Source organism: Copadichromis virginalis, linkage group LG12 (assembly GCF_057382275.1).
Source record: "Copadichromis virginalis isolate Kocher_CV1m ecotype Utaka linkage group LG12, C_Virginalis_male_GT1.1, whole genome shotgun sequence".
Classification (NCBI taxonomy): Eukaryota; Metazoa; Chordata; class Actinopteri; order Cichliformes; family Cichlidae; genus Copadichromis; species Copadichromis virginalis.
This window is the reverse complement of record NC_140629.1, coordinates 18,303,409-18,330,963: the sequence shown is the minus strand read 5'-3', so window position 1 is coordinate 18,330,963 and position 27,555 is coordinate 18,303,409. Positions and strand designations below refer to the sequence as shown.

The following is a 27,555-nucleotide window of genomic DNA, read 5'->3' as shown; positions in this document are numbered from 1 at the left end:
GAATTCTTCAGAATGAATACGAACCAGCATTCTCAATATTTTGCCTGCATGCGTTTTGCTGTCCCCTTCACCGCTTCTTCTCCCTCCCTCTCCCCCATCTCCACCTATTTTATTATTTTTTTCTTTTTGCCCCACTCTTTGCTCTGTGTGCGTTGGAGTGGAGCCCCTGTACAGGGATGGCGTCCTGGGGAGAGCTAGTAAAGCATTTATTACAGCCTTTGCAGTTCTGTGTTATACTGGCAAGCACAGAGCCACTCATGCTTGGCCTTTAACTTCTCTCTGAAGTTCAGCCATACATGAAAAGAGGGGGCTCTGGCCCACTAATTTATTCCTGATTTAATATTGTATTTGAAAAAGTGAGGAATGCAGTATAAATGAGGAAAAAAGAAATGGGTGGAATAAAATTGTGTACAAAAATGTAAATGGAGTCTTTTGAGAGGGTTTTTTTTTTTTTTTTTTTTTTTTTTTTTCCTCCCCCGCTAGTAGTTTGCTGATTAAATATCACGTGGTGACACTGGCAATGCCCAGCAGAGCTTTTGAACCTAGGATCTGTGAAGAATCGTTTTCGAGGCTTTGTGCGAGGGCTGTCTACCATAACTTCCTCTTAAGTAACAATATAGGGATGAGTGAACAGGAAGCGGGACTACTTTTTCACCACTACATTCATTTACTCACCAACTGCTCTGATATTAACTTTGTTGGGCATGGGGTGTAAGTGGAAAATCTCCCTCTATAAAAGAGGGAAAGAGCGAGGCGAATTAGCCCAACTCTCCATCTTTAATTTTTTATTTTTTCCCTTCCGTGTTTTTTTTTTTTTTTTTTTTCCTTTTTTTCTCTCCCTTGAAAGATCTCCCCCCTTTTTTCTCATCACTCCTCTTTAATCGCAACCTCATTGGCGGGTCGTACTCTTTTTAGGTCAGGGATTTTTTTTTTCGTGTGTTTGTTTGGTGACATTTCTGTGGTATTTAATTGGCGTATTCACCATATGGACGGGGACAATGGGAAGGACATCAGGCACACCCTGATTTTTGATTTCTCTTTTCCGCCTCTTCTTTCTTTTGGGTGTGTTTGTCCGTTGTGTTCGTCCTGGTCGAAGGAGAGACCCTCCTCCACAGAGCTTGCAAGAGGAACCAAGTGGAAACGGTGCTTCAGATCTTGGTGCTTCCTGGCATAGACATCAATGTTAAAGGTAAGACTTCTCTCGCTTTCCCTTTTTTCCATAACCTCTATCTCACTGTCGTCTCACTTCACTCCCACTGTTTGCTCTGGGGTTTTGGAGAGCGATTAACACTGGAGGAAAAAAAAAAGGGGGAGAGAAGAAATAGGAGTGTGTGCGCGTCATCATCATTGCCTTTAACCTTTAGCTAAAATGTAAAGGGTGTGTCTAGTAAGAGCAGGATGGGTTTGGAGTGTCAGATTTATAGATTTATGGCCACTTTGCTAAGTGAATTGAATCCCTTTTGATATTTCAGAGTGACTTTCTTTAGTCCCTTTAGGTCAAATATAATGACTTGCCCTCCTTTTATGGAAATGTGCCGTTTTCAAAGGTTTCTCTGATTTTGTAATCACCCCTTAATAGTAGACTAAATTGACTTGCATCTTGGTGGGGGTTATGGGGGATTCTTAAGTCTAAAATGCGATCAAGTAGAACTACGGGGCAAAATGGTAAAATAACTGCTGCCACATTACAGATTTCTCCAAAAAAGGCCTGATGCTAATTGAGTCAGAGCATGTTTGGTTTTCAGAGGATTTTCTTTTCTCAACTACAGCAGATTATCTGTCTGTCATTTTTTTATTTTTACTTTTTTATTATCAGTCTTTAGAATGTGTCTGTCTTTCTGTGTTTTAATCCTGGATTAAAACATGAAAAGATGCTGCAACGATTTTAATGTTTCTTTAAAACATTCTTTTTTTTACTCTTGATTTGTAGCTGTGTATTATCATAGCCTATGCGTTGTGAGCATTTATGATGTTTGAATGCTCTGCTTCCATTGCATTTGCTTTATATTTACACTTGTCATTTGTGTTTCAGGCATATTGCATGTATCCTGCCATTATGTGTAGATGATGTGTATGTGCAGAGCTGATCTACCAGAGCCATTTCACTTCCTATTAGTTTGGCCCATTGTACAAAAGTTATTAGATAGTATTGTCCTAGCATGTGCTGATTGATTGACACGTCGAGTGATAATACGTCTTGCAACCAATAACTAGACAACAGAAGCATTACTAGACCAAAACAGAAACTTGTGTGTATAAGCAACAGGTGAATGAAAGTTGAAATCATAATGGTGCATGCCTTAAACTTGATCTTGGCATGCATAATAGCAATATAAAAGTATTTTACCACATGCAAAACAAATAAACATACACAAACAAACAAAGAAAAGAAATAAAAATTTTGGAATTATGGAGTATAGATTCATTTGAGCCCAGAGCCCAGAGAGTGTTTCACAGGTTGTTTGGTGAGGTGAACAACAGGTGGATATTCTAAACTGTGATTGACATTGCTTCCCCATTTCATTTGACTTTCATTTTGAGTCAGCATTGTTTGTGCCTCTGTTTCCGGTTTGTTGATCACATAGACCATGCAGGCTGGACACCTCTGCACGAGGCATGCAACCACGGCAGCACCGAGTGTGTGGAAGCTTTGCTGCACCACCACCCTTCCCCTGTGCTTAATAATCAGGTGGATGGAGTGAGTCCACTGCACGATGCCCTGCTAAATGGACACATGGACATTGCCAAAATGCTGCTGGAACATGCAGGCAAGTAAACTCTTGCAGTACATGCACAGACTGACTGCTTCAGCGTATAAGCTGTTAACATTCTGTTGGCGGGAACTTATGCAATATAACAAATGTTGGCTTTATAATAATTAAACAATACTCAAATGTTCTCGAAGTAAGGTTGGTCACACATTGATAGTTTGGTGAATGGTTCTCAAACTCTGTGGCACAAACAACAAATTGAAAAGACGAAGTTAAACCAACTCAAATGACTACCATTTGATGCAGGGTTGAACAAACAATACTTACCCCCCCCAAAGAGCTCATGCTTGCATAGAGTTGGCGTGTCTATGTCTTTCTCTATGTAGCCACAATAGCTCGAAAGCTTTTGCGTGAATTCTGATAAAATCCTGTATGGCTGTAGAATGGGATCATGTTAACAATCCATTACATCCACGTCTTCAAAGTCCACTTAGTGATCCATTGGTCGGAAACTGACAAAGAGCCTCATAACTTCACGTCAAACTATGATTCTTACAAGTGTGTCAAAATATAGAAATGACCAGAGAAAGATCAGTGGGAGAAACATTTCATCACTCATCCAAGTCTTCAATCTTAAGAAGACTTAGCTGTGCAACGTGTTCTACAACAACTAAGTCATTATCATATATTTCTTGACTCTTGACAGTTGATATTGCAGAGCTTTGTAAATATAACATCCTTCCCTACATAGAGATTTGCAGATTTGGACAAAAGGCTGCAGACGACACTCTGCAGGAACAGAAAAGTCTGCTTTCCAAGTCTGATATGTAAGAATCTACTGTAGCAGAATGTTTATTATATTTTTTTTAAATTGACAACATTTTGTGTTGAAATTTGAGATTATTTTATCTAAAATATTGCAGTTACATCACAAATATTGAAATGGTGGGTAGGTGATTGAATTCTAACATGTTTGAGTGATTTCCTGTGTCTATAGAGTAAAACATAACAGTAAGAAAGTTTCACACATTCTTTTAATTAAAAAATGACAATATTCTTGTGCATATGTATAAGTTCTGAACTTGTTTAATTGAAGTTCATAATTATTCTATAAATATTACACTGACAGCAGCAGCGTAAAGGCCAAAGTATATAGGACCACTGTAGATGGATGGATAAAGCAATAAATGGAAATGCATTTGGCCTTTTAGCAGCTCACATATTAAATAATGTATAAATATATTTAAGCAATGATGAACTTATTTATGTAAACAGGTGAATATATGTTAGGTATGGCCAATGCTTTGAAACAGACTGCTAATCAGCACAAGACCACATTATTGGTGTTATTTTTATTAGTATTAGTGGATTATTGTTTTTTTTTATTGTTAACGTCACAGGATTAGCCTTAGTACTTTTTTACTCTAGCATTTCATGTGAATAAACTTGTATAATTTATACACAGTGTCGCTGCTGCTGTAGCCAAGATAAACTTTGAGTCCAACAAAGCAAACAAATGTAGTCAAGCGTATCAAGCAATTGAATGTCGTGTTTGACCTTATTTACAAGGCCACAGTTTTATCTTAATTACCCTGCTGGAAGAATGAGGACCTTGTTGATGAGAACGCTTTTAAAGCGGCACTCCACCAATGTTCCACATCGATTTGAGTTTGTCCATCACATGTGATGCTATTTATTCTCCAGTTTGAAAAGTTTTGGGGGGGAAAACTGACCTCATGATGGGCCGGCCCATTTGGGCATTTTATGGCAGAAAGTGTCTGCCGCAGACTAGGAAGTGGGTGTTTAAAGACAACAAAAGATATTTACCCATCATGGAGGGACAAACCAAAAGGTGCTATTAATTTGGACCACCCTATATATGTTTACACTGGTCATAGTTTAAGCCATTCGATAAAAACGCGGCACGAATTTTGATGTTTTCTAATATGCTGCAAATGGCGAATCTTGTTTGGTACAGAAACAGGATTGACATTGTGACCCAGAAGCTGTAGCAGTTGTCTGCTTCTTCACTGTATGAATTCTAGATCATATATACCATCTCCCTCTCTCTGCCCCCACTGCTAACCTTCATAATTCACATGCAATCCGGCGCTGCAGTGTCTGTCCAAAGAGATTACAGCACCGCCTCGTAAGATGTCTGTTAACGTCTTTTTGACAAGATTAGAGGAGTCAGGGTGCGCCGCTTGCAAAATTCACATGCGGGTTTTTGCGGAAATGTGTCACAACAAAAGTAGTTTGTGTGTCTGCGTGTTTGCGTGCCACATGCAGTCGGAGCTCAGTAGGGTTGAGGTGAGTATGACGCGTGTCGGAGTTCAGGAGAGGGTGGCATTGCTGGTGGTATGGCAGCAGGTGACTTGGGAAAATGTCTGTGTGTGTGTTACTGTGTGTGTGTTTTTTGGGGGGAGGAGTGATATTTGCCAGCATTGAACCAGTCCCCCATGTAACATACCTCTGCTTCAACTCACTTCTCAGTTTGACTAATTATAGTTAATTTGATTCGACTTTCCCATTAACACATGTACATATTCTGTCCTCAAAAAATAAATTAGACTGGGATTGTTTAGTCCCGGAGAGGAAACAAGAGAGCGCTCCCCCCGTTCTTTTTTTTCTTTTTCTTTTTTCCCTTCCTTCCTCAGTAACAGCAGAGAGAGCAAATTAAAAGAGGTCAGACGAAGCAGCTATCTGTATCTATAAAATTGGAAGCGGGTGTCTGCGTGCGTGCGTGTGTGTGTCTGTGCGTGCGTGTGTGTGTAGCAGACGTCTGGCTTCACTGTCTAGGCCAGGTCTTTTTGCAGGGACCAAACAGAACAACAAGAATGAAAATTCTCTCAATTTGAAACACCTGGAGGCTCCTACATTATACTTCTTTCCTCACTCAGTCCCTCCCGACTGTTTGCTATTTCCTCACACCTTGATGGCGGGTTGTCTAAAGGCTACAGCGGGGAGTTGGTGAGGAGGTGGTCCTCTTGACTTCAGGCTGTACTGTCTTTCAGGGTCTCTTTTCCATGATCTCCATCTTGTTGCCATGGACACCATCAGTAGGCCTAGTCTTTTTTTCTTTTTCTTTTTTTTTTCTTTTTTTTTTCTCTTGCTCTTCTTTTTTAGATTCTTACGTCCTGTTAAACGTGGAAAGTTTTGGCTTTGGGGCCTGCATCCTGCTTAGTTACCATAACCATCTTTATATTGTTCTTCATTCCAATTTTTTCACTCTAAACTCAAGCAGGACTTTTGTGCTTGTGGCTGCATTTCTAACACCCATACATCAGACTGCTTTTAAAATTTTGGCCAGGTACACTTGTTTCACCGTCCCATGATAGGGAAACAGGCTAGTGGGCCAGATGCATCTCTATTTATTATATTCCTGTGGGTTTTATTCTTCTGAGCGCATGCTGCATTTCCCGAAACTTTTTTTTTTTTTTTTTTTTTATCGAGCCATTCACCCTGTTGTCCTAGTTGTTTCCAGCAGACAAGCTGAACCTAGCTGCCAAGGTTTTGGTAGGCCAGAGAGGGCAATACTGACACTGGCACACCAACAAAGCCTTTACTTGGGAGTGATCTCACCCCTTTGTAAGCCTGTCTGCTTGGAGGCCTGTGTGTGTGTGTGTGTGTGTGTGTGTGTGTGTGTGTGTGTGTGTGTGTGTGTGTGTGTGTGTGTGTGTGTGTTTTAAAGGATGAATTGTATGGGGGAGGAAGGGCTAGATCCCACCCCTACCCACTCTACCTCAGTCCCTCCAGGCTTATGGAGCTGGCAATGAAAGGATGCCATGGCTGAGGGCAAGGCTGACACTGCTTTCTCCCCCTCCTCCTCCCGTTGCCCAAGGCCGCCCCACATGACCCTGCTTGCGTGTGTTTGGCTTGTTTTTAACACAGTATTGAAGTGTCCTTGGCTATATATTTTCGCGTATGTGTCTACATACGCAAAATCGTTTTCATGAGTCTCAAATGCTTTAATGAGTGTATGTTCGCTGTTGCTCCTCGTGTCCCTTCCTTTCTCAGCTGGTAGAAATGTTATACGTTTTGCAGGGTGGCCATGGCAGCCGGTACTCCTGATTGGAATGGAAAATGACCCGGAGCCTTTAGTTGTGCAGTTCAGACCTGGCACGCGCATCGAGGAGGCGTGTCAGTCAGCAAAGAGGGTGGAGAAAAATAAAGAAAAGAGCTTTTAAGCTGTCACCACACAGCCCCGTGACCGTAATCACTGATGCCGTCCTCTAAATACTCCCCACCACGTTAGTAAGCGCGGCTAGTCCACCTCAACTTGTAAACACGAAGGGATTCTCACGAAGAGATTAAAGATGCTCGAAGAGGAAAGAATATAAAAGTTGGAAATAACTGTTCAGGTTTAAGTGTTTTAAGATGTTTCTACTTCAATTATTTGCCTTAAGTTGGGTTCAGAGACCCCAGAGAAGTTGCTGCATGACTACTTCTTCAATTCCTCTTTCAGTTTTTGTGCATTTGTGCATGTCTTGGATGCACGCACACACGAACACGCACGCCAGATTCTGTGATCCCGGCAGATATTAACGCAAACTAGTGGTTGTGGAGCAGAAAGATGTCATTTGCTCAGTGGCACAAGAAACACACGGTCCCCTTGGACAGCTGTAGTCAACGTGGTTCGTCTCTGTCTTTCTCTGTCATAGATCTGCGCGCACACACACTACACACAGGTAGTTGTTTAGACACGCTTGGGCCTTTTCACTGTCAGCATGGTAAAGAAATAAATAAAGTTCATTCTGCTCAGCACTTATTTCCCCGTGGGTCCTGAACTGGCAACGGTGAGGAGCTGAGCTCTTGTACTATTAGAGGTGAAGCTGTGTTTGGAGCCCTCGGCTTCACTCCGGAGTGTTGGATGTTTCAGCTGCAGGTTTCTCCAGGCTGTAGTTCAAGGACTTTCCTCGCTGGGAATTCTGACTAGTCTTCTTTCTCTCTTCCTGCCTGTCTCTTATTACCCCTGAAATATACGCAGACTCACCACATACCTGTATTTCTGTGGGGTTTTTGGGGTGGGAGTTTTTTTGTTTGTTTTTTAGGGGGGGGCAGTTGCCGTGGATTAAATCTGGGGCCTCTTTCCAGTGGTGTTCCTGATTACTCTTCGCTGTTCTCCAAGATAAAGGTGTGACCCCTTTTCAGAGAAAATCTGTATGTTTTTATGTAGATGAGGGCCAAAGATGTTCCAAAAATGAATGTGGTGATTTTGAGATTTGCTAGCAAGTGCTTCTTGCTTGTTATTTATGCCCAGCACCACTTATAATATACAAAGGCACGTTTTGCCCTTTCTGTTTCCCTTTTAAACAGCTGTAGTATTCAGTGGGCATGAAGGCCACTGAGAGCTACCTTCTGTAAAAAGAGAGGGCAGAGGTCAAGGAATATTAAACTTTCTGTTTTTTTATTTACTTTGCTGTCCTCTTTCACCTACAAGGTTCAGGGTTTATTTAAAAGGACTACATGAAGGGATGGACGATGAATTTGTAGGTGTTGAAAGCGTGCTTTTCTCAACCGCAAACAAGGCTGAGATTCAAGGTTTAGTTCATTTCTTTTGTTTCCAGGTTGACTGAAAAGGGGGGGTAAAGAAAACGGCATGGTCACAGGACTAGGAGATCTTTATTTATTTATTATTGGCCATGAAGATTGCTGTCTGTCCCTGTGTTCCAACTGTGAACTTAAATCATCACATGGTCGACAAGAATGAAAATGTTAGAACGTTTTTTTTCTTCTGAAGCTTAAATTAAAACGTTGAGTGACTTCTCTGCGAGGAATTCAATGGTATATTAAAAATTATGATAATAAAAAGTACATGCAAGAGACTTTTTTTTTTTTTTAACATATTTGAAATTCATTAACAAGAAGGCAACAATGGCTGATGTTTGAACTTGGGAGGAATGGGTCGTAGTGAAAGCTCATGCATTCAACAGCAGTTCTTTCAATGACGAGCTGAATACAGCAGCGTGAATGGAGTGTTGTAATTAAAGTACTTAAGGACACCTCCAGCTCACCTCTGAAGCTGTTTTTGGAGAAGAGAAAATATTGTATGTAGTGGAAGTCAATAAAGTCTTTAAACAATTGGGATGTAAAGTGATTTGAAGTTTCTCAACTCAAACTTTTCCCACACAATAAAAAAACTGAAAAGTCCTTGTTTTAGGACTGTATATGAGGTGGAAGTGAAAGCGATTCGTCTTTGCTCGTGTCCTATTCCAGCCTGTCCCAGAAAACAAAAACAGAAATGAAGAGTTGATTCGTCTAAGTGATGTCATCAAATTGAACTTTTTGGAGGATTTACTGACTGGGAAATAAGACACAATTAATTAGATTAATAGATAGATTCAGGACCAGTTAAGGATTCATTTAGAGCTCCAGTCTGACAGTCTCCCCAGCACCCATAATGATGATGATGATGAGTTTTATGAGTATATCGCAATAAAAATGTGGTTTGATGACCATTTGAACAGGTTCCAGGTTTTTTGAAGAATAGCAAGGGCAGTAAGCGGCATAGGCAAAGGTCATCCTTAATAACCTCTGATGTACACCCAGTCGTTGTTGTTGTTATTATTATTATTATCATTCTGGAAGCAGCCTTGAAATGTGACAGAAACTGCTCAGTTCAGAAAAGATACCTAGTAGGTGGGAAAGAGTTAAGGTGCTAAAGGCCAGCATCTAGTAAGTCGAAGCATATTTGATGCCCATTATAACTAGAAGTGACTGTAGTGGTGTTGGATTACACAAAGCATAGCAACTGTTTACAATGCCAGCAATATTTTAATGTGAATTAACAAGGTAACAATAATATATCCAAACCAGTGCAGTTACTCCTCCATTAATATCGGTAAACGAAATATCACTGAGTGTTCAGACACTGCTGTTACAGACGGGGATTTTAGCATACTCGTCTGTCTGGTTGTTCCACATCTGATGCCTCTCCGCTGGCTGCTTTGGTGCGTCACTTGGTTGGCCTTGTTGTTTTCGCTGTGGTTTCTAGTTGCTAGCTAGCAGCTCCCTGTGGATAAGTGATGCCGTGCCCCTGGCTGCAGTTCACACACTCACCCTGCCTCTCTTTTTCAGGCAGCAAGAGGGGGGTGGGGGGCGGGAGAGAGAGAGAGGGCGAGAGGATGTTTACCATGCTGTGGAGCTGCCTGCTTCCCAGCTTGTCTGCCTGAGCCCCAGCCTCAGACCAGAGACAGAGAGAGGGAGAGACATAGGGGGAGGGAGCACGGCATCTTTCTTTCCTTCCCTCCTATCCTCCCTCCCTCCCTCTTTTAGCGCCGATTTTCCCTTCCTCCACTCTTGCTTTTATATTTCTTGTCTTCGCCTGCCCTCTAAAGGCCAAAGGGCTTTGCGCTCTGTATGTAAATGCCTGTGTGGTGTGAAACAGCCAGACTGCATCTGGCTGGTGCATTCACTCAGCATGTGAATTTCCTCCCTCCGCTAGTAGCTTCAGAGCTTAGGTTATAGTGGGGTATTTTTGCATCAAACACACACGCACAAACACACACACACAGAGGTTGGTGTAATTACCCTATGCTCTCATGTAATCCCCCAGGTGCAGTATTTATCTCCACTGCAGCATATCTGACACCCAGCGCCAATACCTGGATTCACTTCAGTCACAGTCCCTGCACCAAAACCATTCCTCAGGCGGTAGTCTCATAACACTGTGTTGTATACATGTATTACATTATAAGCAGCACGTGATGCTATTTCCGTGTCTTCTGTTATGTTGAAATATGTAATTTAGCATTGGATATGACCATTGACATCTGTATCGAGTGCAGTAGAGTTGTGTGGTGGAACATTAGAGGGTGTCTTATGTCCTATGATGGATAATAAGGAGCGACTGATTCTTCTGTTCAGTCGATGGAACGAGTAAAAACAAATATGAAAAGGTGAAAGACAGGAGCTGACGCTTAATGGAAATAAGACAGGTTATCATGCAAATGTGACAAACTGCAGACACTGTCACACAGTCAGTTGTGTGTTCTACAAACAAACATGCAGCCTTCAAACAGTCAGCCTCGCGGGCTTTCTGGCAAGTCGAGCCCAAGCTCGTGCTAGGGTGGCCCCTTCCTCCCCATCACCAGTGTCATCACTTTGGTTGAAGCCTGTCTGTCAGTGGGGTTTAATGTGATGATGGTGGAGAATACTGGGGGGGAAAGCACACACGTTATCACTTTATTTTTTTTGTTTTTTGTTTTCATTCTAGTGCAAGATTTCTTTTGTCTGATTGTAAATTACAAATGTATTGTCTTATAATGCAAGTGATGCTTTGTATGGTTATTGTCCCCACATGTCCTTTTTCATCCAGTGTGCATTTCTTGCACTATTTCTAATATGATTTTTGCCCTCTCTTGTTCGTTTTTATGTTTTCTTTGCTCAATAGCAGCTTAAAGGTCATTGCATTGCAGCTAAAGAGGACTGCTGCTTTCATAGTCGATGAAAAGAGAAGAATTAAGTAGGAGTGATTGAATTGAACCTTGTATTTCCTCTTTACTTATTTCCACTTTAAGTTGAAAACACTCTACAAAGTGCTTGGGTTCATGGCACAAACTTACAGCCCACTTGTGGAGCTCTATTAAGCACTGAGTTTCTCAAAGGAACACACAACAGGGTATATTGTGAAAAAGGAAAAAAGCACTACTTAGAAAGCCGTCCCTTATTTTTCATTTTATTTTATTTTATTTTTTAAGAGATAATATAGAAAATACAGAAAAGACAAAAGATCCCCACCCCTTCTTCAGCTAACACTTGAACGTCGACCTGAAACTTTCTACAATGTGTCAGGCCAGGGTTGACTTCACACATTACAGTGGATGAGTGTAATGGCGAAGACAGCTTGTTATAGAAACCTGGTGATTATGACCTGCTGTGAACAATCTCACTCTGTTTCACATACACCGCTCTGCTTCTTCTCCCCGCTCGCCTCCCCCCACCCTCCACCTTTCTCCTGTGGCCACTTTGATCAAATCTGCGCTCTTACGTCCTTGACTGCTGCCCCCGACGCCTGACCCCAGCATTCGAAATTTGCTCGCTTATGTAAAAGTTTATGTAGATTAATGCCACAATTTATGCAGATTGAGTTTTTGCCACTCAGACTTGAAGCACTAAAAGGTAGATGAGCGTTGACCTTCCCCACTAACGGCTACGTGAGCTCTCATCGATTATCTCATAACTGCTACAAACAGTGTAGCAGACAGAGGGATGAAGAGCAATTTCAAATTTCATAATGTTTCATTTTTAAACTTTTTTTTAAGTGTCGCTTAGAGGAGAGAGAAAAAAGGATGGCTTTTTATAAAAATGGAATCTGGGAGGCTTAGTAAGTGCGGTTTATGTCACAATGCAACACACGCACATGATCGTCCCTCCTTTAAAACATCATGCTTCCTGCAGCCCCACAGTGTCTGTCAAACAGAAACAACTGCCAGCAGTGGTATCGAGCAGTCTTTCAGCTGTCTGTGTGTCATTCCAAGCCTCCACAGAGCCGTAAACTTGCTCACAAGTGGCACCAGCATTGCCGAGGTTGAACAGTCAAGTGCCATCAAAAGCAGTTTGCCACAGAAATGGGTCTGTGTGAAAGCAAACAAAGGGCTCACACTTGACTCGACCCGCTCCACATAGGCTAAATGCACAGGGGCTTGTCTGACACTGGAAAATGGCTTTCAGCCTGAACAGAGAAGCAGAAGAGTAGAGCGTAGAGGAAGGTGGAGGGAGGGGGGTGAATGTCACCATTATAACTTTGCTGGCTTTCTAAAAGGAGACGGAAAAAGTGTTACATTCAAGCAGAGACTGTCATCTTCAGTTTGAATGTAGTGAAGCATGTCTGAAAGGGCCATGTCAGGGTTATTGGAGGTGTTTTTGAATGTATAGAAATTCCCGGAAGCTACGAGTCTATATGGAGTGTTTGCAGCACAATAACAGATGTTATGGATTAATGCGTAACTTGAGTGGCGTTATTGTTACAAGCCACTTTTTTTATTTTTTGTATCACAAGCTTAACAGATCAATTTGCTGATGTCACAGTCACTAGTTAGTCATCCCCCCCAGTAGCACCCTGTTCTCTGATGAGCTCACTCACAGGAGCACATAAAAGGAAGGAAAAGCAGACCCTTCATCAGGTCACTAACCCTTACACAAACACAAAGTGACCCGCCAGTCAGAGAGTTGAGACAAGGTGTCAGCTGATGTTACTGCTGAAGTGAGCTAAAAGCCTCAGCTGGCAGTGAGTGCCACTGGGACAACAGCTGTTCATTTAAACTCTCTGCTTCACACACTGTTTTTTGTTTGGGGTTGGGGACTCTCCGTCACTGTATCTGTGTACTGTTAGTGCGCACACACAGGAATGCACAATTTAGATCGGTTGCGGCGTCCTGCCGTTGACCTGTGTTGTCTCTTCTGCCTTATTTGATAATGACGCTGCAGTCGTTGGCTGCATGTCAGTTTTATCTGTGCTACTGTTGTCACTGATGCTTCTGTTTACATTACACTCATTAACACCAAAGTCTCAGACCAAACTGCCACTTAAAAATATTTAAAATCGGATTTTTTTTCTACTGCACCGTAGCTTCAAGTACATGTTAACCTGTGTTTCTAATGTTCTGCCTTAATTTTTACAAAAGCACTTTCACATATGGAGACTTATGACAGTAGTGCCTCCCTAACTGTTGTCATTGTTGCTTTGAAGACTATGGAGTAATGTTTTGTCGTATCAGAACAAATAGTTTTAATTTGTGTTTTAAAAATAAAAAAGTTTGTGTGATCTGATCCTGTACATCTCTGTCCCATCTTAGGATCTGTCCTTCTACGCCAGACGAATGGCCACGGTCGGGTCCCACTGGATCTAGTCTCTGAGCCAAGTCAGAGGGAAGAGCTCCTCCATAGTGCACAGCTTGGAGACACAAAGTTTTTGAGAAATAAAGCAACTGAAGTTAACCTTCCCCTCTTGGAGGCTGGATCATCTCTGCTGTCCCTACTCATTTTCTCCTACCTCAGGGAAACGGGCATTCCTCACCACACACCAACCAGCGACAAGCACCACAGCCTGGGCTACCGGCTGGTCAGGGCACTGGAGAGGCACTCCTTCCAAAAAGTGACTCAGGGCTGGGCAGACCAGCGGGCAGTGAGGCTGGTAGAAGATGTAGAGACATTGTGGGAGCTCAGCCAAGGGAAGTACCAGGGACAGGTGTCTCAGGGTGTAATAGAGTGCAAAGGAGAGAACACACAGTTCCTGATGAGGGTATTAGAGGATCTTAGGTCGCGAGGAGAAGCACTAGTAGGTGATCTGTAAGGTTAAAGGATCACTTTACACCTCACTGAAGCTGACTTAAATGCATAACCTGTGAGTGAAAGTGAACAAAAAGGTAACTTTTTATTACATGGTCCTAAAATTTGCCAGGGCCTTAAAATAGGTCCACAGGGCAAAAAATGTCTTCCTGTGGATATCTGCCTCTAAAGCAAGCATGCAAGTTCAAAGCTGTTCATTTCTTAAGTGCTACAATTTTATACCTACTAATACCTAATGTTCATTGGCTTGGTCTGTTTATATTGTATATTTTCTGGAGTTTTACAAGTTCTGTGTTTTGCAAATATTTCTTGAATTTAAATGTTATTTATTTTTAATATTTCAAGATGTTTTTGTATGACACCACTAATGTTTTATTTCAGTGTCGAGTGTTGCTACCTCATGTTTTCTTTTTTCTTTTTCTTTTTTGCATGTTTATAAATAAAAGTAAAATATATTCTTTGATTATTTCATTACTTCATATAACAATTCTGGCAGCAATATATCAGATGTCTTAACAATATATAGATATGTCTTTTTTTCTTTGTAAAGAGCAAGTCAGCTGAAAGGTGCTCTGGAGATGGAGGTGTTTATATGTTGGCTACACAAAAAACAGTTATCCAGCAGTTGTGCTCTCAAATGGTCTCAGTGATGTACGCTCTGGGTTTCAGCCATGCAGGCACCAGTGAAGAATGAGGAGCTTCGCAAAGCTGAACCGAGCAGAGGGGCCCATGTGTTGGTGAGTGAGCGGTGCAAAGGAGGCGACTTCAAGCTAAAACTGAGAGCAACAGTCCACATTTCATTCATTTCTTTCTACAAGCACCTTCGAAACAAAGCTCGTCAGTACAGAAAAAGGGGTTGCAATAAATCAGGAAAAACAAGATGATAAAAAATATTTTAATTTCATTAGTTTTTTTAAATGAGTAAAATGCATTCCATTACTCATATCAGAAATATATACCACATTTTCATTTGACCCAACCCTGTCTTGGCTTCTACAGCGTTGCTGTCTGAAACTCTTATTGGTCAGAACTGGGCACATAAAGATGATGTCACAGGCAGGCAACATTGCAGGCGGAAAAAGACAGACCTTAGAAAATGAGGCAGGCACACACCTACTTTACAGCATCATCACCAGATCATTGACAGGCATACTGTATAAAATACAACCATAAATTAACAAGTAATTAGCTATGTACAGTACGGTTTAAAAAATAAATAGTCTCATTTCAACTTGGTGCAAATAAAAGTGCTTTTTTTTTCTCTTTAAAACTGTCAGTCTGATACATTCCTTTTCTAGAACTCATCTTCTTGACATCATACAAAATAAAAACACTTTGGTTTGCTTTAAAACAGAGCCCAAATGAAATATAATGACGAGAAAAGGAGTGAGAGAAAGTTTTTGGATGCAATGCCGCACAATAGTCACCACAATTTGCTGGAAAATGACTACATATAGTAGTAGACGCATACACATCAGGTATTCTAACAATCCCTTTAGGCATTATACAAAGCCATCCCTCACGAGTCACAGAGTGGGTTTGCTGAGGAGGCTGTAATCAGTTAGCGACGTCGCTCTTAGGGGATAGTCTGTTATTGTCTTTCAAGTGGATTCCCTTAACAAAAAAAAAGAAAAAGAAAAGCAGTGGTCCTTTGGAGTGACAGATCTGAGCCTGTTGATATTTAAGCATGGAGATGGATGGGCAAGGAAGGAGGGAGCGGAGAGAGTAGACAGACGAAGTGAGAGGGTGACAAAATGGCAGAAGAGAGCTAGTTGCGGTGGGAAGAGAGTTTAGAGTATAAAGGCAGAGACACAGACAGACACAGGGGGTGGGGGGGCAAGCAAAGCTAAAGAAGTAGAGGCTGAGAGATGGAGGCAGGGATCAATAGGATGAGAGCAGACCTCCTCAAATGTAGCCTGTGCTGTGATCTTTCAAGAGATGCTCAGCGAGAAGCCCAGGAGACCATCCCTTAAGACAGGGTCGCAACCCCGCTCACTGACGAATGAGGGAACCGCAGAGAGAGCAAATGGAGGGAAGCATGACGGGAAGAAGGATCTGAAATAGCATAAAACACACACATACACACATACACTCCTCCTTCCCTGACATCTCAGGCCTAAGTCCCCTTGGAGCCTTGTCACACAATGACTTGCTGCTCATCTAGCATCTAAGCAAACTCTACACCAAGTAACAGCTGGCACTTCTGCTGCAACGCACACATACACACACACACAGCGACTGGATCTAGGCATCAGTCTACAGCTGGAGGGGAGATACAACTGTAACGCACACCGACACTAAGAAAAGCAACTCGTCTTTGATTGCATAAATGCGTATACGCAAACACTCTTACATACACAGTTCACATATACAAGCCTCTGTCTCTGGAAAGACTGATCAAAGTTGAGCTTTGGGCACAGGAGGTGGGGCAGATGGAGAGGGCGGCCAGCCTGGGGCACAGCATCACAGAAAGCATGTTTGCGTTTGTGTGTCAGTTGTTGGTGCGCGTGTGCCTGAGAGCGGGGAGAATGTTCCTGTTCCAATACAATGTTTTTCATCTGTCAGCGTGTAGGTACAGTAAGGCGTGCGTGTTCGAGATCTCTGAGAGGAACTGCGCGTTTACGCGAGAGGAGGATGTTTGTGCCTCCGAAACACAAGATGCTTAAGCGCAGAAGCATGTGTGCGTGTGGCCGTGAACGCGCTCGCGTGTGGCCACCGAGGAAAACACATGGGGGAGATGAGAGGGAAGGAGACCAGCCTTTCAAACAAGATTAGAGCTGCGGCTGCCTCAAGGCCCGGCTGCCTGACGACACTCTGCATAAACTGGGTGACATCTATATTAACACCACGACGGCGGGCCCAGTCTGCCGTGCCGCCTGACAGAGAGAGGAGGCTATTGCTAATCAACTTGGCTGGCTGAGATAAGTGGAGACAGTCCAAATTACTGCCAGTGAAAGTAACACTGCCACATCCAAGAGGGAAAGGAGAGAAAACAAAACACACTTCAGTAGAAAAACAATTACAAAATATAAACATATTAACAAAATCATTCAATAACTTAAACGGGAGCTTAAAGAAAGAAAGAAAGAAAATTGAATGCGGTATAAGGCTTCTCCCTTGATAAACACACCAAGTGTCATTTTCTTTTTTTGGAACAGCGAGAATAAATGTTAAACTAATTTTACTTATTGTGTGACACTTGTGGGAAGCTGTCAGAGTGATGGAGAGAAGCAGCAAGGAGAGTGGCTCACACGGCTGATGTAAAGGTCATTTCATCCATCCTTTCCACTTGCCTTTAAAAAAAAATCTAAAGCATTATGGTTACGGTAATAATTTAAGAGGTTTCTCGCACTCATTTTGTTTCATACAAAAAAGGACATTTTGGGAAACAACTGTACACCATGAGTAATTAAATAGGAAAAACGAGTTGAAGAGAATTAAACAGGAAATAAAAACAAAAATGTTAAAGGATAGCTGAGCCGAGCTGCTCCAGAGGAGTCGTCCTCTTGTTCCTCGGTGTCCAGTAATAGACCGAGTGAGGAAAAGTGGAGAAGAGAGGAGTTGGTGGGCGGACGCAGTCATCTACCCGGGGTTGTTTTTCTTCCTTTTATTTGGACTGGGATTGGGATCCAATTTCAGCTCTCGGTACTGCACCTGTTAAAACACATAGAAACACACACGCACACACACCACCCGGTCAGGTGGAAAGAGCAAAGGATGCTTGAATAGCACAGAAACCCTCCAGAGGCTCTAGTCCAGCTGTGTGGAACAGTGGCCTCAGGGAAGAGATTACACACTGATTACAGCGCGCGCACACACAGATGCGGACGCTCACACGCGCGCACACACTGACACGATACGTGTGCGCTGTTCAAAGCTCCGACTGCGTGCTCGCTCGCAGATGCACACAAATACACACGTACTTTCACAGATGTGCTACAGTGGCCTAGGGGAAGGGATCACACAAACAAACAAAGAACAGGGCAAGGGCTCATGGGAAAGCTTGGAGAGACAACAGAGTCATTTTGGTATAGCAAGATGGCGAGGAGTGAAAGGGCAGGAAGATGGGAACGAGACAGAATGAAGGAAAAAATGCACCATAACACGTTCAGAACCAAGGTTTGAATAACTGTTAGCAATATTAATACACTCCTCATCCTATGTAGCTTGATACATACTGCTTTTATATCAGAAGGATTATATGACCTGCTACTAATTTAGGGATAAAGTTACATTTTGATCAAAAGGAGCCAATTAAAAATATCAGCAAACTAAATTCTCTGACCAAATTTTGACTCTTTGCTGTATCCTTTTCTTGGCTGAGAGATAAATGAGCACACTGGAGATTTTCGTGGGACAAAATACAATCTCTTCTCCATGTTTCACTCTATAATCAAAGCTGTATCAGTCACAGCCAGACATCTGACATGGAGAGCTTTCCTCCTTCTCAGGAATGAGTGGACAGTATGGATGACATCTACCTGATGAGGCTCCTGCTTCTGGATGGGCTTTCCTACGCTTATCCCACGTCAGCTGTTAAGTGCAGAACAGCGACATCGTCTAATAACATGACTAAGAAGGCAAAAGGACGATTTTACTTTAAGTAAAGCCCCAATCTGTTGCACATCTGTATACATCATGACCCTATTAGGCCACAGCTGGAAGAAGCTGTTTTATATTTTGGGATATAAATTTATTTGCTTTCTTGCTGAGAGTTACACGAGAAGAGCGATACGGCTGTCACATATGTCAGCTAAATAAGGAGCTGTAGCCAGCATCTGGTTAGCTCAGCTGAGAGAAAGAGAGAAACAGCTAGTCCGGTTCTGCCCAAAGCTAATAAAATTCACGTAGTGAACAGATGAGATTTTATAGCTGGTTTTGCTGTGGATCATTTCTTGATCAGGAGCAGCGACCTCCTGGAGTCTTGTTGTCACCGTTTTAAAATTTGTTTTTTTGTACAAATGAAGTCAACGAGATATAATGTCTTCATTGTGTGCTTTGGAGGTGCTGGCAGGCACATTTTGTTACCTTTGGCAAGCTCTAAGCTGTTCCTATTGTTTTATACCAAACTGAGCTGTGCAAATCATATGTCCGTGCCAGTTAATGGACACATATGAGAATGGTATCAGTCTCGTCACTTTTTTTCACAGCAAGAAAGGGAAAAACAAAGCTTTTCTAAAATGTTAAACTACTCCTTAATCCTATAAATTACCAGGACATTATTTTTGTATCTGCACTGCATCGCTAAACCACTTTAAACAGACATTTTAGTTGCGTATTGCCTCACTTCATCACTTCATAAGATGCTTAGCGTCATCACTCAGGGAGTGTCACAGTATGTCTCAGCAACAAGAATTGATTCACTCTTGACAGAATCCTTTCCAAAGATGGTGAGCCGATCCTAGAAACTGCTCTTACGTGGAAGTGATGGACAGTCAGATGCAAACGGCATCACAGTGGCTGAGTATCAACAAACAGAGGCTGTCACACTCGCTTTCAAATGTGCACATCCGTGCATGCGCGCACAAATGCAGTTGCTAGTCTAGACAAACTCAAGGAAGCGACAAGCACTAGCCACTGAATCGGAATACTAATAGAAAAAAAAATAGACTTAACAGTGACTGCACCAAAGAGCCAGAATCGTCTGAGGATTCCCTCCTAAGTTGATGTACTATAGGCTACTCTGCCTGGCTGACTGACTGACACTCTCTCTGATTCTCCAGGAAGACAACAAACCGACATCAATATGGTTTCTCTGTTCTGTCTCATGGTAGTTCTGTCTACTGTGGACAGGAACAGCAGCATCTTTCAGCACCGACTAGGAACAAGCCTTTATCATCCATCTTTTACTGGTTCCCACTGTCGCTTCAATGAAGCCTTCCAGTCCTGTGCCTGCAAAGCCCAAACACATGTCCACATGTGTGTATGTGCTTCAAAATGCAGACACTCATATACAAATGAACACCAGCAAAGACAAAGAATGCACAGATGCCCACATAAAGAAAACCTAGGCACTTTTTTTAACATTATCAAATCATATAAAAAAAACAAACAAACAAACACACACACACACACACACACATCTACTGTGGGTTATTTTGCTTCCTCTGTCTCACAGTGCTGGTCACCAATGTCCCGTTAAGGTGCTTACAGAGTGGATAGGCCAGCATGTGTTGCTCTCTACGCCTCACTAAGCAGCCAGACTGCTCTGATTCCGATCTGGATACTCCACACTGTCCACAAGGCAAGCTAACAACATACTTGTATTTATACAAGGTAACATACAGCTGTACAAATACAGTCTGTTTGTTGGACACAGTCAGGAAAGAAGTAAGACTGCACGCCGAAAGGCAATCCAGGTAGAGGAAAGGAGAATGATGAGGAGCAAGATAAAGAAGGGACAGAAATAGACAACAAAAAAGGAACAAATCAACAAAGGGAGAAGGAGAGAAAACAATGAGAGGAAAGAAGAGACTGGGTGAGACAGTGAGACAGAGGGATATCTGTGGATGCTCGGGTGATGACAGATATGTGGGTGGGGATCCTTTTATAGCCATGCCAACTAAAGCAGACAACAGAACAAAAACCCAGGGGACAGAGATGGTTTGTATGGCCCTGTCTGTGTGTGTGTGTGTGTGTGTATGTGTGTTTATGCAGTGGTAGTTCTGTTAGGGGACCATGACAGTGCTGGCTGAGTGCCCACATTGACTGCAATCAATGACAGTGGTGCGTCTGTAGAAGAACAAGTGGGTGAATTGCTGAATGATTGAATTCACTCGTGAGCAAAGGAATAACAGCACGTCAGCGCGGACATCTATTGTACTCATCATCAAATAACTAAAAGCAAATTAAAAAGATCCAACTTTAATAAAGTGTTTCTCCATATGTAGCTCATTCGCATCTTTCGCTGTTAGTTTTAAACAAGTCAGTATGAATCCAAAAAGTAGGACAGGTATTGTGCGTGATCACTGAATGGCCAAACGCCTACAGGAGCAAAGAAGATACACGGCAATTTAATTCCGTGCGTTGACATTCCTGTCCAAACAATTCCTGTTTGTGAGTGAATGCAAACAAAGAAAAGTTTGGTTGTCAGTAGAAAGTAAGGTTTTGTTTCTCATGAAGAGTTGCGAAGGGGATCAACAAAAAGAAATAGTGCCAACAACAACATTTCAATCAAAACAAGAGTTTTCACTGTGAAGAGCTGCCAGCCGGGAGAAATGGGGGCTCATGCATCACAGGTTCAATTCCAGCTCGCAGGTGACAGGCCCGCCTGATGTTACACCCTTGGCTCCCCACTCACCTCACCTAATAGCACACACACAAAAGCACCCACACAGGCGCCAAAACCAGTGGAGGCAAGAGCTAGTTAAAGTAAAAAAAACAACAAAAAACAAAAAGGAAGAAGAAAAAGAAAACGCAGAGGAGGCGAGGAGAAAGTGGGACGTTAGTAAAATAAAATGAACCAAAATTGGGGGGAAAGTAAAAAGTGAGGTAATGCAGCAAGCACACAAGCAATTTGGTACACGAGCGGGGAACTTAAAGGGAACATCGACAAGAGAAGCGGCGGGTAAAGACCCAGCACTGCTCAAAGGCTGCTCCACCCTCGCTCCTCTCCTTTCCCAAATGTTGACAGTACAAGTGCAAAACAGGCTTTGAAGTGTGCTCCGCTGAAGGGGAGCGTGTACCATGCATAGTGCTTCGTTTAACCGTGTTACCCACAAAGCATCCCAGGACCTGCTCTTCCCTCACTGCCTCTCATGTTCTCTCACCCCCTTTCACACTGAACCTTTGACAGTGTTTTGATGTTGCCAGTGTGGGCAGACAGACAAGGCGAAACCAAGGTGGCTGATAGTGAGCAAAAAAAAACAAAAAAAAGGTGGGGAGGGAAAAAACGCAAATAGGCGAGTAAATAAATTGATTCAAAAAAACCTGAGCGAGCTATATTTTAACGACACTATGTCATTCTCCCTTTCAGTCCTTTTTCGCGCAAAGCACGAAACTCGCCGGGTTTCATCTCGTGCGACACCTAAACGAGCATAAGGGTTATTAAATGTTTCCAGGGAAGCACTGCTGTGTACAGTTCAGACATCTGCAGATTGGAAGATTCAGCAATCGTGTCTATTGTTGTGTTGGAGAAAAGGCATTCCAAGGTGACGTAAATCAGTAAGTGAGGGGAAAAAAAGTAAGGAAAACTTTTGCCTGTTAGCTGTTGTGACAAGACACAGACTGAATAGTGACTAATTGCCCTCTTGCAATGAAATGTTTAAACCTCTTGCAAAAGTGGGAAGGGCACAGCGAAGGAGAGAGAGACCTCTAGTAGATGTGAGTGATGGCATTTGGCACCGTTTCAGCCTTTAACTATCCTGCCTTTGTCCCCTGCACGTCCGATGAGGTTTCATCCCCAACATAAATGTTGTCTAAAAATATTAACCCGACTGCCCGCTGTTCATTAGCCGCTAAATTGGAATTCATGCTTATTTTTGTATTGGGGATTTGATCCAGCTCCTTTACACCGATCATAAAGGGCCACTTGGCATGCTAATTGCCTTGCCCCCCATTTACGCACTCCCTGGCTCGCATGGCTAATGGTGTCGTAAAACATACTAGTGCGCTGACACCTCCCAAACACCAGGTAGGGAATACTTGGTGCTATTAAGGTCCTGAGCATGGCCTCGTTTAAGAGGGTATGAAGGATTCCCCGGTATCATCCGTTATCACCAGCGAAAGATCCAAACCAGACACAAGAAACTGTAATCCAAAGAGAGACGGTTGCTCCTTTAAACACACGTGTGCTAAACATCATGCCAGCCTTTAACATGGGTGCTCACAGAGAGAGATAATGATTTAAGTAAACTGTTGAAGTGGTAAAAAGAAACTGCAGCTCCCAGGCTCCGCTGGTGATTTAGCTTTTACAGGGTGTCTGGCAAAGCTGTTAGGGGCCTAGTATCAGTATTTTGAGAGGCTTCCTTTGGTAAAGTGCCTTCCATTCACTGTACGAATGCTGACAAACAAATGTTACTGCAAAGTCATTTCCGTGCTACGCACAATATAAAGAAAAATTAAAAATTAGGGAAGACTAAGGCTATGTCCCACAGCTTCTGCCTTGCTCTATTGTATAGCCTCAGTATATGCAGTGTATGAACTGTGGACCAGTGTGGCTGCCCTTTGTATAGAAAGTCATTAGAACCTCATCAGTTCTGGCACTGAAGCACCTTCAAATGATGCGGAACAGTACACTGAAATACCCCAACCCACCTAACATGCACAACGGCTGGGAAAACTGTGTGTGAGAGTGTGTGTGTGTGTGTGTGTGTGTGTGTGATTATATATGTGTGTGAGGTCACACTGAGGCCCAGAAATAGTATTCATTAGTCATCCAGGATGTCAAGCATAGTGGGCCCCTGCACCAGTACTACTGGGTGCCATAGACACGTGCCCGTGAGGGGACACTCCATTTAGACCCCAGCACCTCTGTGCATCATTTGAAAGCCTCAAGGGCTCAATCCCCACAGACGTCTTTGACCCAGCGAGACGGGGGCAGGCAATGAGGTGAACCCACCACCGGAGGCAGCGACCGGACGCACTGCAGAGCAGAACGTTCCGGTCTGTTTTTAGCCAATGACCGCAGAGCAGGGTGCCTTCTCAGAAAACTAATTTTTCCGTGACCATCACGGGTTTGACTAGCTGAATTTCACTGACCTGTTCCTATTTGCAGAAATAAACATTGGCACTGGCTTAACGGGCACGTAAAACAAAGTTTTACTCTTGCTTTCTGCCCTCATCGCCCCTCATGCTTTTCTATTTTTGCCTTCATCTTTTCTCTAATTTTACCCTTCTCACCCCTTCATTCACCCTCGTTGCTCTCAGCGCCTCCAAACTCTCAGTGAAACCTGGCAACAATTACCATTCCAACAGCTGCAGCAATAACCATTACAGTAGCACTTACAGTATTACTTATACAGTAGGCACAACTCCAGCAGCATGGGCACCAGACCAGAGCACTGTGTCTACCCCCTCTTTCCCTAGCCAGCAGGCCCTCATTAGGGGCCTTGTAAAGGCCTCATACCTGCCAGGCAAGGGCCCCTTCACCCTTCAACTCCTCCAGGCTCCAGGTGTGTAAGGTGGCTGCACTTCACCAGAGGGGACAGCTTGGGCTCATTTAACTCGATGGCTACTTGCCCTGTGCCTGCTGCTGCAGCAGGCCCCTGTAAACTACAAAACTGTAAAACTGCACGGGGGCAGAGAGGGGGAGTGGGGTACAGGGGGCTGGCAGGGGTGCGTAGGGGAGCAAGGATTATGACCCCGTAAAGATGAAAGAAGTTGCGGGCAACAAGCGATCAAAGAGGAAGTGTGTCAGCAATGATATGGCAAGGAATTGGTCATATCAGAGGCCCCAGGTCGTTCAGTCTCAGCCTCCATCTGTGTGCGTTTGTGTGTGCGTACTGAACTCAGCTCAGCGGGGCCTAACAGCCACAATGGAAACCATTGGTGCTGGATAACACAACAACTTTCACAAGCTGCCGCTTAATTGCAGTTTAAACTGCACTAGGTCCTGGGCAGCACAGCATGTTACTGTTAGCATAGACACACACACACACGCACACACACCTATATTTTACCTGAGAAAGCATCTGTAGTCATCAGCCACAAAGTTAATCTGATCTCACGGTTAATGTAGAAGCAAAACCGCATGGGGCTGGTTAAGTCTTGGTTTACACTCTGTTTCAATTACTAGCAAAGCTGTGAGACAGCATCTAACTGTAATTGTGTGTGAGTGTACGTGTATGGAGTCAATCAACCTAGTTATATGCTGGCCACTAAACTCACTTAACCTTGTTATCTTACTACACAGCTCCAGCCATGTATGTGGAAATTGAATTAGACTTGGAAGCTTTTAATAGGAAAACACAGAAACAGCTTTGAAACAATTAGATTAGATGTCTGTATGGCTAAAACAATGAATAGTCAGTTCAGCCTACATGAAAGCACAACAGTGAGGAGTCAGAGATCGCGAGGAAGAGGGGGAAAGAAAACAGAGGAGATAATAAAAGAAGCCCTAGCCCTTGTCCAAGCCCGGAACTGACAGATGATGATAGTCATCTCAAAAAAGATATAAAAAATGAAACACATAAAATTTCACCCACCACTTGTACATCTGAGGGCACTCTGGACAGAAAGTCTAGCAGCTCGTTGTTATCAATGGTGTAGGGATCTCGTAGCTTCTTTGTAAATTTATTCACTCCTGCAGAGAGAAAAGTGGGGGCAGACGGGTAAGAATTGAAAGAAGGAAAGACAGAGACATCTTTATATTTGTTGTACTGTCTCTGTGTGCTCACACAAAAAATATCATGGCACACAGATTTATTTAGCTAGAGTATCTGAATGTTCTTATATACTATATGATGTAATAAAAAATACAACATTAGCTCACCCCAGGCCAGCAAAATATATCGGAGAGGGATGAAATAGAGGATGATGGTGGCCACTCCGAGAGCCACGATAGCTAACCAACTTAAGAAAGGCACAGTCCAGTTAAATGTGCTGCAAAGAGAGGAGATGGAGAGTAATATAAGCAGCAATGCTTACTCCAGATATAATAAAAACATGCTGAGAAATAATGTAGGAATGAGTCAGCAAAGTTTAACAGGTTGCAGGGAGAAATTTTTACACCTTTTTGAATTCATTAGTGTGAATGCACTTAGATGTAGAAAAGCACTTTTTTAGAAACAGTTCTTTTACTTGTATCTTCAACTATAACTTTTAATGAAACAAAACTTTCTGCGTATGAACCGTATGTTAAAAAAAAAGGCTGTCAGTACATACAGGGATGTAAAAAATGAATAAATAAATGCTTTTGTGTAAGTGCATGCAGTGTATTTAATCTAATATCTGCATGACAAAAGGTAATGCAAGGTCAAGTAAGATATGGTGGACATAAAGACAAGCAGTCTTTCTATTTGTTCCCCAGGGTTGGGTGTCACACTGGCATTAATTCTTGAGAGCGGCACTAAGTTATACTCAGTTATGCTGGCAAAGGGAACCGGCCAGAGTGGCAGAAAAAAAAGAAAACACAACCAAAACAACAACACAGGGACGTGCGGAGCAGAGCAGAGCGGGCCGGGTGCCGAGGAGCAGGCTTACGACTCACTTCTTTATCCTCTCGCCATAGGAGGCCACTTCATCTAGCGCATTCTGCACACTGATGCACACGTCCTGAATGGCATAAAGCTTGTTCATGAAGCCCTTTCTTTCTGAGTCCTGCAAGAGGACAGATAGAGATGTAGGCGAGAGACAGAGAGAAAGAGAGGATGAGGGAGGAAGACGTGGAGGGAAACAGAGAAGAGACAGGAGGAGAGAGAGAAGAGAGAGGCTGGGCACAGGCGTCTTTGTGAAAACAATACATTTTAAATAGCGTCAAAGATTTGGAGTGGGGAGCCAAATCACCGGATATCCTGCATAAAGTGACAGAGTGCTTTCATTCCAGGCAGTAATAGAGATATAAAGTTGGCAGAACAAATCAAAATGTTTTCCTCCTTACGAATCCTCACACAGGCAAAATTTGAATATGTGAATAGGCAGAGAGAGAAGCAGAATTAAACTGAAAGCCGAATGGATAGATCAATCTTTGGGCTCGCTCTCTCTCTCTGCTGCTGCTGCCAACACAGCTTGGAAGACCAGGCAGAGCTCTCTTTTGTCCTCCTGGCTGGCACAGTGTGATGATGTCACCAGCCGTGACATCATTATCATCCTTATTAACACTGTCACTCACCACCAAGACTTCAGAGTGGGAGGGGTCAGGGGGAGTCACAAAATAGGCAGGCAATCTGAAGCCGACAACCCCTGCCCTTCTTACCGAAACAAAGTGAAGAATTTAAAAAGTCATGCAACAGTCAACGAGCTGCTGACTGACAGGCAGGGGCACGACGGATCTGGACAAAATGAGGTGACAGAGAGCAATTAAACGCCATTGGCTGAGTGAGGACATCGACACGCAGACTGGTTGTTGCAATATGTGAATGGTGGACATGCTCGGAAGACAAAAGGGTAGAAAAGAACTATCCAGGAGAAAGTCATACGAGTATTATGTGCACTATTGTGGGTGACCTGTTCATAATGTGGCAGGAGGAGGTGATTTTTAAACAAATTGGTGAAGGAGGAGAAGGCTGTAATTACAGGATGATCATGTGAAAGTTCTCTACCACATCAATGGTGTAAACACCTGTAATAGAAGAAAATAAATTACAGATGCCAAAAACAGTGAGATAAGAAATGGTTTGAATGGAATAAGCTGAAGAAAGTAAATATTTTACACAGTAAAACAAAAAAAAACCCCCTCAAATCTTAATCAAGAAAAGTTTCCCCAAAACCAAAAGATGATGATATAACCACACATGCCTAGTATTTCTCTCTGTGTGTAGGAAAGACTATGTTACTGATGAAGATTGATGGACGTTGCTAGATTAGAGAAGTAAAGCTCTAAGTAATTATAACTACCATCGCCAAAGAAGACAGTGAAGCAGTCAAAGACCTGAAACCTTCAGGACCTCAAAGGCCT

The 27,555-nt window shown here is 42.9% G+C and overlaps 2 protein-coding genes across 6 annotated transcripts in view; one reads left to right on the top strand and one right to left on the bottom strand.

The window, feature by feature from the left end:
- Positions 1–14,458, top strand: part of slf1 (SMC5/6 complex localization factor 1) — a 36,874-nt gene extending 22,416 nt beyond the window's left edge. For all 3 annotated transcript variants that reach the window (XM_085475137.1, XM_085475136.1, XM_085475138.1), the window contains exons 16-18: positions 1,097–1,189; positions 2,586–2,768; positions 13,508–14,458. In XM_085475137.1, the coding sequence (XP_085331263.1) occupies positions 1,097–1,189; positions 2,586–2,768; positions 13,508–14,004 (773 nt within the window). In that variant the 3' untranslated portion in view covers positions 14,005–14,458. The remainder of the gene's footprint in view (positions 1–1,096; positions 1,190–2,585; positions 2,769–13,507) is intronic.
- Positions 14,459–14,881: 423 nt separating this feature from the next.
- The window catches only part of mctp1a (multiple C2 domains, transmembrane 1a), a 136,344-nt gene continuing 123,670 nt past the window's right edge, over positions 14,882–27,555 (bottom strand). For all 3 annotated transcript variants that reach the window (XM_085475132.1, XM_085475133.1, XM_085475135.1), the window contains 4 exons: positions 26,149–26,258; positions 25,432–25,541; positions 25,145–25,242; positions 14,882–17,654 (listed from right to left, as the gene is read on the bottom strand). In XM_085475132.1, coding sequence (XP_085331258.1) covers positions 17,583–17,654; positions 25,145–25,242; positions 25,432–25,541; positions 26,149–26,258 — 390 coding nt within the window. In that variant the 3' untranslated portion in view covers positions 14,882–17,582. The remainder of the gene's footprint in view (positions 17,655–25,144; positions 25,243–25,431; positions 25,542–26,148; positions 26,259–27,555) is intronic.